Below are 14,794 nucleotides of genomic sequence, written 5' to 3' on the forward strand. Positions count from 1 at the left end.
TTCTGTTTATTGGGCAGCAACTCCAGTCTCAGTTCAGATCCTCTGCCCTTCATTTGGCTGCTCTGAGTCTGTTATACACAGGAACTATTCAGATTTCAGACAGAATCTGGGTACCCTTTCTTGGCTCTTTCCCTTGCAGGATTCTTCCACTCTCTTCAGTGGCCAAGGTTTCCCCAGCTTCAACTTTGCAGTTTCCCTGGTAAAGAGACCCATAGTTTTCCCACTGACATTCCTGCCCTACCATACTGTCCTTCCCTATACCTACTGCACTTAGCCCTAGACTAAAAGCCTTCTCCTCAGGCTCCCAGCTCCCCTCTTCTCTTTCTCAACTAGAGTCTGTTCTTCCTGTCCAGTAATTTCAGTCAATTACTATTTGTATTCCAAACAGGTAGTATCGTGGTCTTTTTTTTGCAGAGAGTCATATGGTAGGGTTTTCTTCCAACATTACCAGAGGAATGTGTCCTCCACAGGAGATTTTTACCGGAGGAGTTAGCATGATGAGATTTACATTATGAGCAGATTTCTCTGGCTGCTGTGAGAGAAAGTCCTCAAGGTAGCAAATGAGAGATCAGTAGGAAGAGTCCAGAAGAGTCCAGGAAAGAGAGACCATATAGAGAATAAAGCACCTGATGTATTTTGATTTATAAACATTTATTGAAAAAATATGATAAATTCTGAAAATACTGAAACTAAGGCATCCAAATTTCATTTCATCACCTGCTGGCATTATAAGCCTCTTAACAGATTTAATAGGGTCAAACACCTGGAGGTCATTTCATCTAACCCTTAGGCATGATGCATTCTAAAGCACCTGTAATCCCCCAAATTTTCAGAGAATGAGATTTCACTAGGTTTCTCAACAGACTTTTCCAGCATCTTACACTCATATTGCCCGTTAATCTCTCTGGGATGAAAAGAAACAGAAGTGGACTTTTTCCTTCTTTATTCTTTCTCAAGGCTGTCAAGCAAAAATGCTGAACCCAGTTCCCCACACAACCATTAAAAATAAGATGATATTCTTTTTTTCATTAAATTATTGGCAGGAGAGAAGTAAGCGACACCTCATTTGAAATTTCCCTCAGTCAACAACTCTGTGTGAATATGTTCCTATCAATCTACAGTTTAAACGAGAATTTTTTGTTGTGACACAGAATCGAAAGACTTTCTCTGGGTCTTTATCTGGGTGTTGTTTACATGGATGTATTCAATTTGTGACAAATTCACCAAACTGTCACTTGAGATATATACTTTTCTCAATATATATTTCAAATAAAAAAAAAAGTCTGTGAAAATGCAAATGTATCTAAGCCATATCCCTTCTCTATAATGTCAATTATTCTCACAGGAAAAAATACACAGCATCCTGTTTGTGTGGCATAACTTATCTTCACAAAGCCACCCACTACCACTCAAGGGTTTTATGATTAAAAATGTAACATAAAATTCAAACACTAAAAATATATGACTAAATAAAAGTCTTCTATAGTTTCATCTGCCAAAGAACCACATTTAATATTTAAATTCGGAGGCTTATGACTTCCACATCTCCTATTGTAAATCAATTATAGTCTTTTCCAAACTTTGGACTTGTCACTTCTTCTCCAAAAATTTTCAAAAATAAAGGAATATTGTTTAGAAGCCCTAAATAATTGAGCTAGACAGACTTGCATACAAGCAATTTTTAAACAGTAAATTTTTATTACTTCCTACACAATTTTCCAAGCCTTTATGTTTTTTGTAGCCTCACAATATCTCTCTCAATTCAAGGCATATGGCATATGTTCAATAAATATGTGTTGATAGAAATAAAATTAACTCTCTAAAAGAAATAACAATAGTCACTTTCAGATGATACGGTAATATCTCAATATCAATTTCTGGGAGGAGAGGACACATAGCCTTTAAAAAGTACTCTATGTGCTTATTTTATTTACTTATCTATTTATTTATTTTTACTTTCACTTAATTCCCCAGATTCAGAAAGTTTTCTCCTAAGTACTCCTTATCAAGTGTAAGTTCATTCCATAAGTAGTTACCAAATTCAATAATAGGAGTATAACATTCTTCTATCAATTTCTCATGCTTCTCTCCTCTATTCACTGTCTATATGGCAACACAAGAAAACACTAAGAAATAAACTATTGCTTAGTCATTAAAAATTCAAAACATAAAGAAATTAAAACTAAGGTTACATGTGCAAATTAGGATTATAGCATACCTAAAGTCTTAATTTTTAATTACCATTTCTATATACTGATACAAATTAAAAGATATATACTTAGCATGCAACACAGTTTCAAAAGAAACCATTAATCTACAAATCTGATGATTCACAAAGTATTATCCAACTATGCAGATTTGAAGAGCACAAACTCAAGTTGCCAATTTTATTAAAACAAAAGCCTTATCAATAGTTATAATGCTATAAAGAGAATCCTAGACAATATAATTTGTGCCCCTATAATGATTGAACCAATACACCAATACCTATAATTGAACAATAGTATAGATTTTTATACTCTAATAATGGGAAAAATGAATCCTACTATATTCAACAAGAAAAAAATGCACTTTTTAATAATCTAAATAACATAATCTCACAATTTAAGAGCAGACATTTACATTTTCAAACATAATGACGACTGTATTTTAAATAAATTATCTAAATACTTTAAAGAATTATGTTCTGTTTTAGAACAGAGCCCTCAGAAAGAATACCACACATCTACAACCATCTGATCTTTGACAAACCTGACAGAAACAAGAAATGGGGAAAGGATTCCCTATTTAATAAATGGTGCTGGGAAAACTGGCTAGCCATATGTAGAAAGCTGAAACTGGATCCCTTCCTTACACCTTACACGAAAATTAATTCAAGATGGATTAAAGACTTAAATGTTAGACCTAAAACCATAAAAACCCTAGAACAAAACCTAGGCAATACCATTCAGGACATAGGCATGGGCAAGGACTTCATAACTAAAACACCAAAAGCAATGGCAACAAAAGCCAAAATTGAAAAATGGGATTTAATTAAACTAAAGAGCTTCTGCACAGCAAAAGAAACCACCATCAGAGTGAACAGGCAACCTACAGAATGGGAGAAAATTTTTACAATCTACCCATCTGACAAAGGGCTAATAACTAGAATCTACAAAGAACTTAAACAAATCTACAAGAAAAAAATCAAACAATCCCATCCAAAAGTGGGTGAAGGATATGAACAGACACTTCTCAAAAGAAGACATTTATGCAGCCAACAGACACATGAAAAAAATGCTCACCATCACTAGCCATGAGAGAAATGCAAATCAAAACCAGTGAGATACCATCTCACACCAGTTAGAATGGTGATCATTAAAAAGTCAGGAAACAACAGGTGCTGGAGAGGATGTGGAGAAATAGGAACACTTTTACACTGTTGGTGAGACTGTAAACTAGTTCAACCATTGTGGAAGACAGTGTGGCGATTCCTCAAACATCTATAACTAGAAATACCATTTGGCCCAGTCATCTCATCATTGGGTATATACCCAAAGGATTATAAATCGTGCTGCTATAAACATACATGCACATGTATGTTTATTGCCACACTATTCACAATAGCAAAGACTTGGAATCAACCCAAATGTCCATCAATGATAGACTGGATTAAGAAAATGTGGCACATATACACCATGGAATTCTATGCAGCCATAAAAAAGGATGAGTTCATGCCCTTTGTAGGGACATGGATGAAGCTGGAAACCATTATTCTGAGCAAACTATCGCAAGGACAGAAAACCAAACACTGCATGTTCTCACTCATAGGTGGGAATTGAACAATAAGAACACTTGGACACAGGAAGGGGAACATCATACACTGGGGCCTGTGGTGGGGTGGGGGGAGGGGGGAGGGATAGCATTAAGAGATATACCTAATGTAAATGACGAGCTAATGGGTGCAGCACACCAACATGGCACAGGTATACATATGTAACAAACCTGCACCCTAGAACTTAGAACTTACCCTAGAACTTAAAATATAATAATAATAAAAAAAAAGAATTCTGTTTTGTTTTAAAGTGCCATGTTTTAAGAAAAGCTATTCTTAAATAAATCACTATGCTGTATTAGATGGTTTAGGGCGCTCGAATAAAGCTCCATTCTAATATTCTACTTGATTCTTGGGCTACAGACTGAAATAACATTATTCATTATTGCCTATTTGTTCTTGAGGTAGATGTTAAGAAACACCTCTCACTAACAGATAATTTGTTAGCCATATGCACATGAATGAATTTCTTCAATTATTTAGCTAGTTACTTACTGAGAGCCATGCAAGGGATTCCATGATTCGATGTTCACATCGTTCTAAGTGTTTTATCATTTCTCTTGTCAAGTTGCCTTCTGCTTTGATAAAACTTTCAATCACTTTGTAAAAATCAAAGGCTTTCAAATTAAGCACATTCAGAATCCATGGGAAAGACAAATCTGTTCCAGAATCAAGATTCTGAGATGTACTTCCTAAAAATGAAAAAAAAAAGTAACTTAGATATGAAATATTAACCCTTGAGCTAGGTATTTTTTTGGAAAGTCTTATCAAACAAAGAAAACAGTAGAAAGGTTAAACGATTTTTATTTAGAGCAGAATTTTTTATTTTGGAGTCTACGGACTCATAGGAAATAGCCTTCCAATTTTGAGTGTATGCACATCTATATTTTTCCTAGAGAAAGGGCTTATAGCTTATCTCAAATTTTCAAAGGTTTAAATACCCTAAACTTATATCAGAAACAGGTTTAGTATCTTACCAGCCATTTATTAGCATATCTATTTTAATTCTCATTAATCCTTGGTAAGAGGAGAGACAGATTCTTCAAGATCCTGCTAATTTCATTAGTCAGAAAATGGTATCTTTAAAATATGCATTTCTTGGTTATAAATGAGGATTCACAGTTTTCCTTATTTGTTTACTAATAAGGAAACTAGAAGTTCCTCTTTCACTGTGTTTTGCATCCTTTACAAATGTTCCTTTTGTTTCTGCAAGCAAAACTTTCTTTTAACATTTGCAACATAATTTGCAAAGTGATATACATTTATATTTTTAAAAACACTGTAACTGGCCTTTGTTCTGTTTATCCAGTGGGTTCCAGCTTCAGTCTTTAGTTTCATAAGCATGGAGGTTATAGCAGTGCTTCCATATCAGTAGAGGCCACTCTTGAATACTCCTTTGGCACTCTACAATCTCACAGGTCTTCAGAGGGATTTCAAAATGTACCTTTTCTAAATTCAGTATACCAGTATACTCAGAAGAGGAGCCTAGTGAAATATTATCCCCAAGATGGCCTCAAATAATTCAAATAAGCCTCTTAAATGGCTTATAATGACCAATTACATTGTTCAGTATATAGTGATCTAAAATAAGCATTCCTTCTCCTTAACCTCACACTATCCCTCTCCTCCCACCAAAGAAACACACTACATTTTAACTTTAAATTGAACAAAAATGTTTATTCATGAAAATTTAACTTACTGCTATATGTGGCCATTACAACCTCAAGAGCACACGCCAATAAAGACATATGAAAAATGTTGTCATTCAGAAGTTTGCTAAAGGAAAAAAAAAGATTATAAGATATTTACTTTTATAAAAAGAAAAAAAAATTGTTTTATTAAAAGTAAAAAATTTACCTAAAATTTTGAATGGATAATCGTTCTTCTTCCTGAAACAGATAATTAAAAAAAAAAAAAAGAAGTTGTTTAATTGAAACCTTATTTGTGTTAGCATTGAAATTTTTGTTGTTTTTTTTTTTGGTTTATTTTTTGTTTTTTGTTTTTAAGATGGTGTCTCACTCTGTTGCCAGGCTGGAGTGTAGTGGCACGAACTTGGCTCACTGCAACCTCCACCTCCCGGGTTCAAGTGATTCTCCTGCCTCAGCCTGCCGAGTAGCTGGGACTACAGACGTGTACCACCATGCCCAGCTAATTTTTGTACTTTTAGTAGAGACAGGGTTTCACCAAGATGGCCAGGATGGTCTCGATCTCTTGACCTCATGATCTGCCCACCTCGGCCTCCCAAAGTGCTGGGATTACAGGTGTGAACCACCATGCCCGGCTGAAATTTTTTTATATTATTTTCAACTTACTGATTTAAGCATGGATTCCATTACTCGGTAATACAAGCGAACTCCAAGTTTGTATCGCTACAAACAAACAAAAAGAAAAATAAGAGCCTGCTATTTTAGAAAATCACAACTACTAATTTTTTTTTTTTTTTTTTTTTTTTTTTTTTTTTTTTTTTTTTTGAGATGGAGTGTCACTATTTTGCCCAGGCTGGCCTTCACATTCCTGGGCTCAAGAGATCCTCCTGCTTTGGCCTCCCAAGAGGCTGGGATTATAGGCATGCACTTCTATACCCAGCTGACAATTACTAATTTTTTAAAAAGCCTTTTCTTAAAACATACTTCTCACCCTTCTTAGAAATATGGCCGCCAAGAAAACACAAAAGCTAGCTTGTCTAAAACTCAAGACTTAAGTATTAAGTGGTGATTAACATTCCCAAGTAAATTAACAAGAGGGTAGGTCCAGTACCTGAATTTCCTTAACTCATTTCAGTCTATATCATTCATACTAAAGATAGGTTATATGCCCAGTACTATTTTAAGCACTTTATGTGCCTTCTATAACATTTCTCATGACCTAGGACATGTATTTTCAAGATGGTTGTCTAGGATTAAGAGGACAGTCTTTGTCCATAAATTTAGTAAAACTGACACAGAAAAAATCAGATCAAACTGACCTTATGAGCAAGACGTTTTAACCAAATAACTGGTTCCCATTATTTGAAAGAATAACCAAATTTTAGAGATATAAACACACACCATATTATTTCATTCCAAATTAAGAGCAAAAATCTCATACATGATCATGCACCGCATAACAATGTTTTTGGTCAATAACTAACTGCATATATAACAGTGGTCCCATAAGATTATAACAGAGCTGAAAAATTCCTTTTGTTTAGTGGAATGTTGTAGTGCAGTGCATTACTCACATCTTTGTGATGATGCTGATGTAAATAAACCTATTGCACTGCCAGTCATAGTATAGCACATACAATTATGTATGGTACATAATATTTAATAATGAATATGTTATTGGTTTATGTATTTATTATCCTATACTTTTCATTATTTTAGAGCATCCTCCTTCTACTTGTAAAAAAAAAAAAAAAGTTAATTGTAAAACAACCTCAGGCAGCTCCTTCAGGAGATATTCCAGAAGATAGCATCATCGTCATAGGAGATGACAGCTCCATGCATTTTATTGTCCCTGAAGAGTTGGGACAGAATTTGGAGGCAGAAGACAGTGGTATTATTAATCCTGATCCTGTGTAGGCCTAGGCTAATGTGTGTGTTTGTCTTTGTTTTGGGCAAAAATGTTTATGAAATTGAAAACAAAATGTAAATAGAAAAAAAGCATATAGAATAAGGATTATAAAGAAAGAAAATATTTTTGTACAGCTGGACAAGGTGTTTGTGTTTTAAGCTAAGTGTTATTATAAGAGTCAAAAGTTTTTTCCAAACTGAAGATTTATAAAGTAAAAAAGTTACGGTGAGCTATAGTTAATTCACTACTGAAGAAAAAATGTTTATGAAATTAGTTTAGCCTAAGTGTAGTATTTATAAAGTCTATGACAGTGTACAGTAATGTCATAGGTAATGTTGTAGGCCTTCACATTCACTCACTGACGCATTCAGAGCAACTTTCAATCCTGTAAGCTCCATTCATAGTAAGTGCTCTGTGCAGGTGTTCCATTGTTTATCTTTTATACTATATCTTTAATGTACCTTTTCTGTATTTGGATATGTTTAGATACACAAATGGTAACACATTGGTTTGTATAGACACACTCTACCAGGTTCACACAACAAAACTGCCTAATGATGCATTTGTCAGAACATATGCCTGTTAAGTGGCGCATGGCTGTAGGATCAAAAAGAACCATTAAATATCAATGTTTAAATCACTGATGGCATCAAAATATAACCTCACTACACTGAAATAAATGTGTACAGTGGACAACAGTTTTCCAATATATTTTTGTATATTATCCTCATTAATGCCACACAAAAAAGCAGAGCAAATATAGAACCTGATTCTCAGAGAAGTTAAATGACATGTCCAAGATTGACAATGGTAGAACCAAATATAAACCCAGGGCTGTAACTCCATGGCCCATACTCTTACCTATTATATTAGCTTTAGATTTCCTGAAATAATAATGATATTACTCAGTAATATCACTGAGAAATGGCATGTATAGTATAGTCCCATTCACATTAGGATATGCATACATGAACAGTCATACATGTAGAAGTCAAAGCAAAATCAAAAATTTAATATCAAAGATTTCAATTTTTTTCTTAGTTGTATTTTCTAAAGTTTCTACAAGTGGTATGTGTTCCTTTATTACATAGCTTTTATAATGGGGTGGGAGGTAGTTTCCCATACAGTTTCCTATAAATAGCAACATCCACAGGCAGCAGGGATATAGTATCCGCCAGTATTTTATACTACTAGACAAATACTGTTAGAGTATTTATACCAACTGGAAAGATGCTGCTTTTAACATTATTACTCTATAGTACCACTAATTAAAATGAATTCAAGTTACCTGTGATCCAATTTCGACACATCCCTGTCCCACAGCTTTAGCAAATTTCTCTTTAAAGATGTATCCTATATCCTTCACTCTTTTCAGTATGCTTTCTTTTGGATTCACTGTGCAGTTCTTTAGGAGGTAAAAACAGAAATCAATGTCGAGGATACTGTGTAATCAGAATTAATATTTTCTGCTCCATAATATATGACTTTTAAAATTGTTTATAAAAATGTGGAAACGCTTCCACAATAACTAGGTAACCACAACTACTGAACATAAGCAGACAATATAATTTCATTGGATGTTAATGACCAAAAAATACTAGAGTACAACTAAAAAACCCTATTATCTAAATTTTCTGCCACTAGGCTAAAGAAGAGCAAATTTGTTAAGCTTTCCATCCATCAAAAAGAGCCTCATACATTCTCATAAAATATCTTCAATTAAGGGTTATATTGGGATGTATATTGCTTCCAAAAAAGCAAATGAAATAAAACCAAGGCTTGCGCTGGTATCATTTCCTAATTTTTTTTTTTTTTTTTTTTTTTTTTTTTTTTTTTTTTTTTTGAGACAAAGTCTCACTCTGTCGCCCAGGCTGGAGTGCAGTAGCGCGATCTCGGTTCGCTGCAACCTCCACCTCCCAAGTTCAAGTGATTCTCCTGCCTCAGCATCCCAAGTAGCTGGGATTATAGGCATGCACCTCCATGCTTCACTAGTTTTTGTCTTTTTAGTAGAGATGGGGTTTCACCATGTTGGCCAGGCTGGTCTCGAACTCCTGACTTCAAGTGATCCAACCACCTCGTCCTCCCAAAGTGCTGGGATTACAGGTGTGAGCCACCATGCCCGGCCCATTTCCTAATTTTAAAATGTGCTTTGAAAGAGTTATGAATTAGCTAAATCATTTAATTACATTTTCAGAAATACAAGATAGGGAAATTGTTCAAAAGAAGTTCCCATACATGTATCATTTGGAATGGGGCTATTCAACTTTAATAATTATAACACATCACAAGATGATGTATTAAAATGCATATTATAATGTATTATAATATTATATAATTCATATTATGATATATTAAAAGTAATCACAGCATGATTCTCATCAGTTACAAAGATTTATTTTTTTAATCCTTTATACATAAAATACATTCAAAATATACATTCAAAAATAAAATTTCTAAAATTAAGAGTATGGCCAGGCACAGTGGCTCATGACTGTAATCCCAGCACTTTGGGAAACTGAGATGAGCAGATCACCAGAGGTCTGGAGTTTGAGACCAGCCTGGGAAACATGGTCAAACACCACCTCTACAAAAATTACAATAATTAGCTGGACATGGTAGCAGGCTCCTGTAATCCCAGCTACTTGGGAGGCTGAGGCACAAGAATCACTTGAACCCACGAGGTGGAGGTTGTAGTGAGCCAAGATCATGCCACTTCACTCCAGCCTAGGCGACAGAGTGAAACTCTGTCTCAAAAAAATAAGAAGAAGATTATAATTTTCATTCTAATGTGCATTGTCTGTCAACATTTTCACAATCTAGAATATCAACAATTCTATATTCCTGAAAAAAAAAAAAACAGCACAAAAATCTTAGAAACATATAACAAACAAGCATTTCCTGTCATAAAACAATTGTTGCCAAAATGTCCGTTAAAATGTTCATAGCTTCTAAGATTTCACATGGAGGGAAGATGGTATTAATTTTAAAAATTAAGAAACTTGAAATAATAGAGAATTAAAATAAAGGAAAAACATAATGACCTTCAAGACATGTTCACTTTGACATATGCAACTTATCATCTACATAATTAAGCTTTTAAGCTTCATTAAAAGTTAGGCTTTAAATTGAGCTCTAGAAAATGTCTTTCACATGCACTCATATGTCCACTGGAGTGCTATTCACAATAGGAAAGACATGGAATCAACCTAGGTGCCCATCAATGGTGGACTGTATAAAGAAAATGTGGTACTCATACACTATGGAGTACTACACAGTCATTAAAAAAAAGAACGAAGTTATGCCCTTTGCAGCCACATGGATGTAGCTGGAGGTCATTATCCTAAACAAATTAATACAGAAAAAGAAAAACAAATACTGCATGTTCTCATTAATAAGTGGGAGCTAAATATCGCGTACTCATGGACATAAAGATGGCAACAATAGACACTAGGCACTACTAGAGGGAGGAGGGAAGGAAGGGAGCGAGGGTTGAAAAACTGTATAAAAACATAAATAAAGATCATATAGTTTCCAAGTTTAAAAAAAAGTCTTTGAGGCAGAATTTTTTTAAATAAAAAAGAACTCCTACATACTCCAAATATTGGAGGAAGTATTCAAAATGATATAAGAAGAAAGAGCTTATCATTCTTTTAAATTCTTCCATTATCCCTTGCTAAAAGGTTTAGGTACCTGGGTACATATGTTTTGGCATATATTCTTGTGCTATAGATAACTCATAAACAAAAGTGACTTTATGCATGTTGGACAAACAAAATCAATTCTGAGCCAAAACAATTATGAATATGATGACAGATATTACTTTGCTAATTCCTGGGGGAACACAGCAAGAGATGACAACAGATTATGACAAAATTACAGACAGGTTATGGCAATGAATGAATTGTTAACAAGTACAAAAAGCACAGTTGCTGAAATAAGCCAAATTTTAATAAGTCTCCTGACCCTATGTCCAATTTTAGAGGATGAGCATTTCAGTGGGTCCCAACCCTCATCTGAGTTTAAGGAAGGAGTGAAGGAGCAAGCAAGCAACATTGATGATAGTTTCATTCTCTCTCTTTCTCTCTCCTTGTCTTCAGGGGAGAGAGGGTAGCAGATGCCTTCAGATATCAAACTCACTGTCTATCAGGAGTTGCAAACTACAATGCTAACAGGGCCAGGTAAGAATTGTAAATAAAAACGGGTTAAATATTGGATGAAAAAGATTATAGGGGTATGGGGAATGTTAAGTCCTATCTAACACTACATTCAAAGAAAAGATCTTAAAAGTAGCCAGAGAGAAAAAGATAGATTAACTATAAAGGAACAACAGTTAGATCGAGTGACATAAGACTTCTTAATTAGCAAAAATGGGATCCAGGAAATGTATTATCTTCAAACTTATAAGAGTCTAAAAAGTAAATGTCAACCTGGAATTGAAGATCCAGCAAAGCGATCTCACAAAAAAATAAGAGTAAAGAAAATTTCAAACCAAAAAACAAAACAAAACCTCAAAAAGTTCATCCCAAATTAATACCACTAAAGTAATTATCAAAGGATATATCTGAAGACGAAAACAATGATCTCAGAAGTGAGGCATCAGTTGTAAGGAAGAATGGTGAGCAAGGCAAATAGGTAAATATAAATTTTTTTTTAAATAACACTGTATAAATAAAACAATACTAAGCAAGACAAGATTATGGATAACTACATGTTAGATAGGAGATAAGTACTTTAAAAAGAATCCAGTACTTTAACTTTTAATTTCAAGTTTCTTTGCCAAGATATTACAATAAATAATGTTTCATATATGGCTTACATTAAAATAGGAAATCAGATTTTCTGAAGGTTGATCACTTGCTGAATTTAAAATCATCATTAATTGTTGGATAGTGTTCATAACAGTCCTAGAGGGGAAAAAAATAGGAAAATGTATTAAGCAATGAAGGGAGAAAAAAAGGAAAAAATGAAATGTTTTCTATCCCCCAAGTTAAACGTGTCTTCAAATACACTGCCTCCCGCTTGTCTTTACATTCCCTCAGATAAGACTGTGGTTTATAAGAAATTACATTTCACTTAAATCTTTAAGAAAATATGTATTCACAATCAATAAGTTTATAGTTATAGAATGGATATACTTATTTACTAATAAAACTACATATCAATAAAATAGTGGCATTATTTTTAGGAGAAACTATATAAACTGGCAACAAAATGGTATTGTTTTAAGAAAACATTATTGCAATCAAATGTTAAACATTTTCAAACTAAAGACAATAAGATATTTAGCAACTCAAGTAAAGAATCAGATGATTCTTCTTTACAGAGACCTTCAAGAAGAAAGGATACTAAGATCCTGGATACATTTAAAAGTCACCATTTTCAAAGCATAAAATTAGTCAATCTCTTAAGATCTCATTAATTCTATAATTTTATGTGTGTGTATATGAAGGGGGCAGTATATGGTAAATATCAATATTACAATTTTGGAGTAGCTGAACATTTGGGATACTTTAATTATGCAAAGAACTGTAGACTGTTTAGGGCTGAAAAGATCCTCAAATATTATTTAGTAAAATATGCTCAGTGTTCTCAGCTAAGCATGTGTAAACCAGTATTTACCTTCCTCATCTTTCTTCTCTTTTTCTTTTTTTTTTCTTTTTTCTTTCTTTCTTTTTTTTTTTTTTTTTTTTGAGAAGGAGTCTTGCTCTGTCGCCCAGGCTGGAGCGCAGTGGCGCAATCTTGGCTCACTGCAACCTCCACTTCCCAGGTTCAAGCGATTCTCCTGCCTCAGCCTCCTGATTATCTGGGATTACAGATGCCCACCACCACACTGGACTAATTTTTGTATTTTTAGTAGAGACGGGGTTTCGCCATGTTGCCCAGGCTGGTTTCAAACTTCTGCCCTCAGGTGATGTGCCCACCTTGGCCTCCCAAAGTGCCAGGATTACAGGCGTGAGCCACCACACCTGGCCTCGCCTTTCAAATATATTACAACACAGCTTCTATATGCTTCTGTGTCCATTAACCATATTTAAGCTACAGTGATTGAAGCCACATATGACCAACTGGTAAAAACAAAAGACTTTTCTCATTTGTTCTAATACTTGAACTTCCTTGAAGCATTTGACACTGTTAGAGAAACACTTGCTCTTAATGAAACTCCCTCCCTCCCTCAGCTTTCTTGGCTTCACTCTCTGCGCTTCCCAACCATACTTTCCCATTCTCTAGAACAGCGGTCCCCAATCTTTTTGGTAACACGGACTGGTTTCATGGAAGACAATTTTTCCATGGACCACAGAGGGTAGGGGGAATAGTTTTGAACTGTTCTACCTCAGATCATCAGCCATTAAATTCTCATAAGGAGTACACAATCTAGATCCCTCACATGCACAGTTCACAATAGGGTTCACGCACCTATGGGAATCTAATTCCACCGCTGATCTGACAGGAGTTGTAGAGCTCAGGCGGTAATGCTCGCTTGTCTGTCCACCACTCACCTCCTGCTGTATGGCCCGGTTCGTAAGGGGACACAGACTGGTCCCTGGCCCAGGAGTTGGGGACCCCTGCTCTAGAACCTCACAACTTCTATCTAGTCCTTAATGCTAGCATCCTTTAAGCTTCAGCCCTTAGCCACTGACTCTTGCCATTATGCACCCTCACTTCAAGCAATCTCATTGTTTTTATGGTTTTAACTCCCCTGATGATTCCCAAATCTATAGAAGACTATCCTACTGCTTACTAGATAGCTTCTTCAGAAATGCCTCTAGAACAATATTCTAAGTATGAATTCATCAAATATTTATCAAATCTGTTATTGTTCCTTCATTCCCACCACTACCATTGGGTCAGATCTTTAAAACCTCTCAAGTAAACTGCTGCAACAGACAAGTCCAGAGATTTTCATGTACTATGTCTGTGGTAGTAAGGCCGAGGCATATTCCTCAGTGGACACAAAATTTTTTAAAAGAAAAATCAAAACAAAATTCCTCAGGTTATTCTAATTTGCACACCTGGTTAAGAACCACTGAGACAGACTGACAGGTTTATTTCTCACTTTTTCTTATTCTCCTCAGTCTATCCCCCCCACAGACTATTACCATGTGAACTTGCAAAAATTATGTCTGATTTTATCCTTACCCCTGCTTAACATCCATTTATAGCACAGGCTCTATCATACACATGCTACAGTCCAAATTTGTGAGTATGGCATATAAGGCCCCTCATATCTAGCACCCACTCTCCTCTCCTGTGACTTCCTACTCTCATTTTACAGTCAATCAATACAGAGCTGCTAATAGTTTCCCAGACACATTGTGTTATGTGTTATTATGAAATACACGTTTGGTCTTTGACCCCATATCCTGACATACAACTCCTAAAATACTTAGAAACTCCAGTGATGTCTGTTTGTGTGCTAATGAATTG

The 14,794-nt window shown here is 34.9% G+C and overlaps 1 protein-coding gene across 4 annotated transcripts in view; it reads right to left on the reverse strand.

Moving 5' to 3' along the window:
* The window catches only part of LOC105490695 (RB transcriptional corepressor 1), a 175,477-nt gene that overhangs the window by 86,354 nt on the left and 74,329 nt on the right, over positions 1-14,794 (reverse strand). For all 4 annotated transcript variants that reach the window (XM_071081330.1, XM_071081326.1, XM_071081328.1 and 1 more), the window contains 6 exons: positions 12,186-12,273; positions 8,658-8,774; positions 6,127-6,183; positions 5,672-5,703; positions 5,514-5,590; positions 4,310-4,506 (listed from right to left, as the gene is read on the reverse strand). In XM_071081330.1, coding sequence (XP_070937431.1) covers positions 4,310-4,506; positions 5,514-5,590; positions 5,672-5,703; positions 6,127-6,183; positions 8,658-8,774; positions 12,186-12,273 — 568 coding nt within the window. The remainder of the gene's footprint in view (positions 1-4,309; positions 4,507-5,513; positions 5,591-5,671; positions 5,704-6,126; positions 6,184-8,657; positions 8,775-12,185; positions 12,274-14,794) is intronic.

The sequence above is a fragment of the Macaca nemestrina genome, chromosome 16 (assembly GCF_043159975.1).
Source record: "Macaca nemestrina isolate mMacNem1 chromosome 16, mMacNem.hap1, whole genome shotgun sequence".
NCBI lineage: Eukaryota > Metazoa > Chordata > Mammalia > Primates > Cercopithecidae > Macaca > Macaca nemestrina.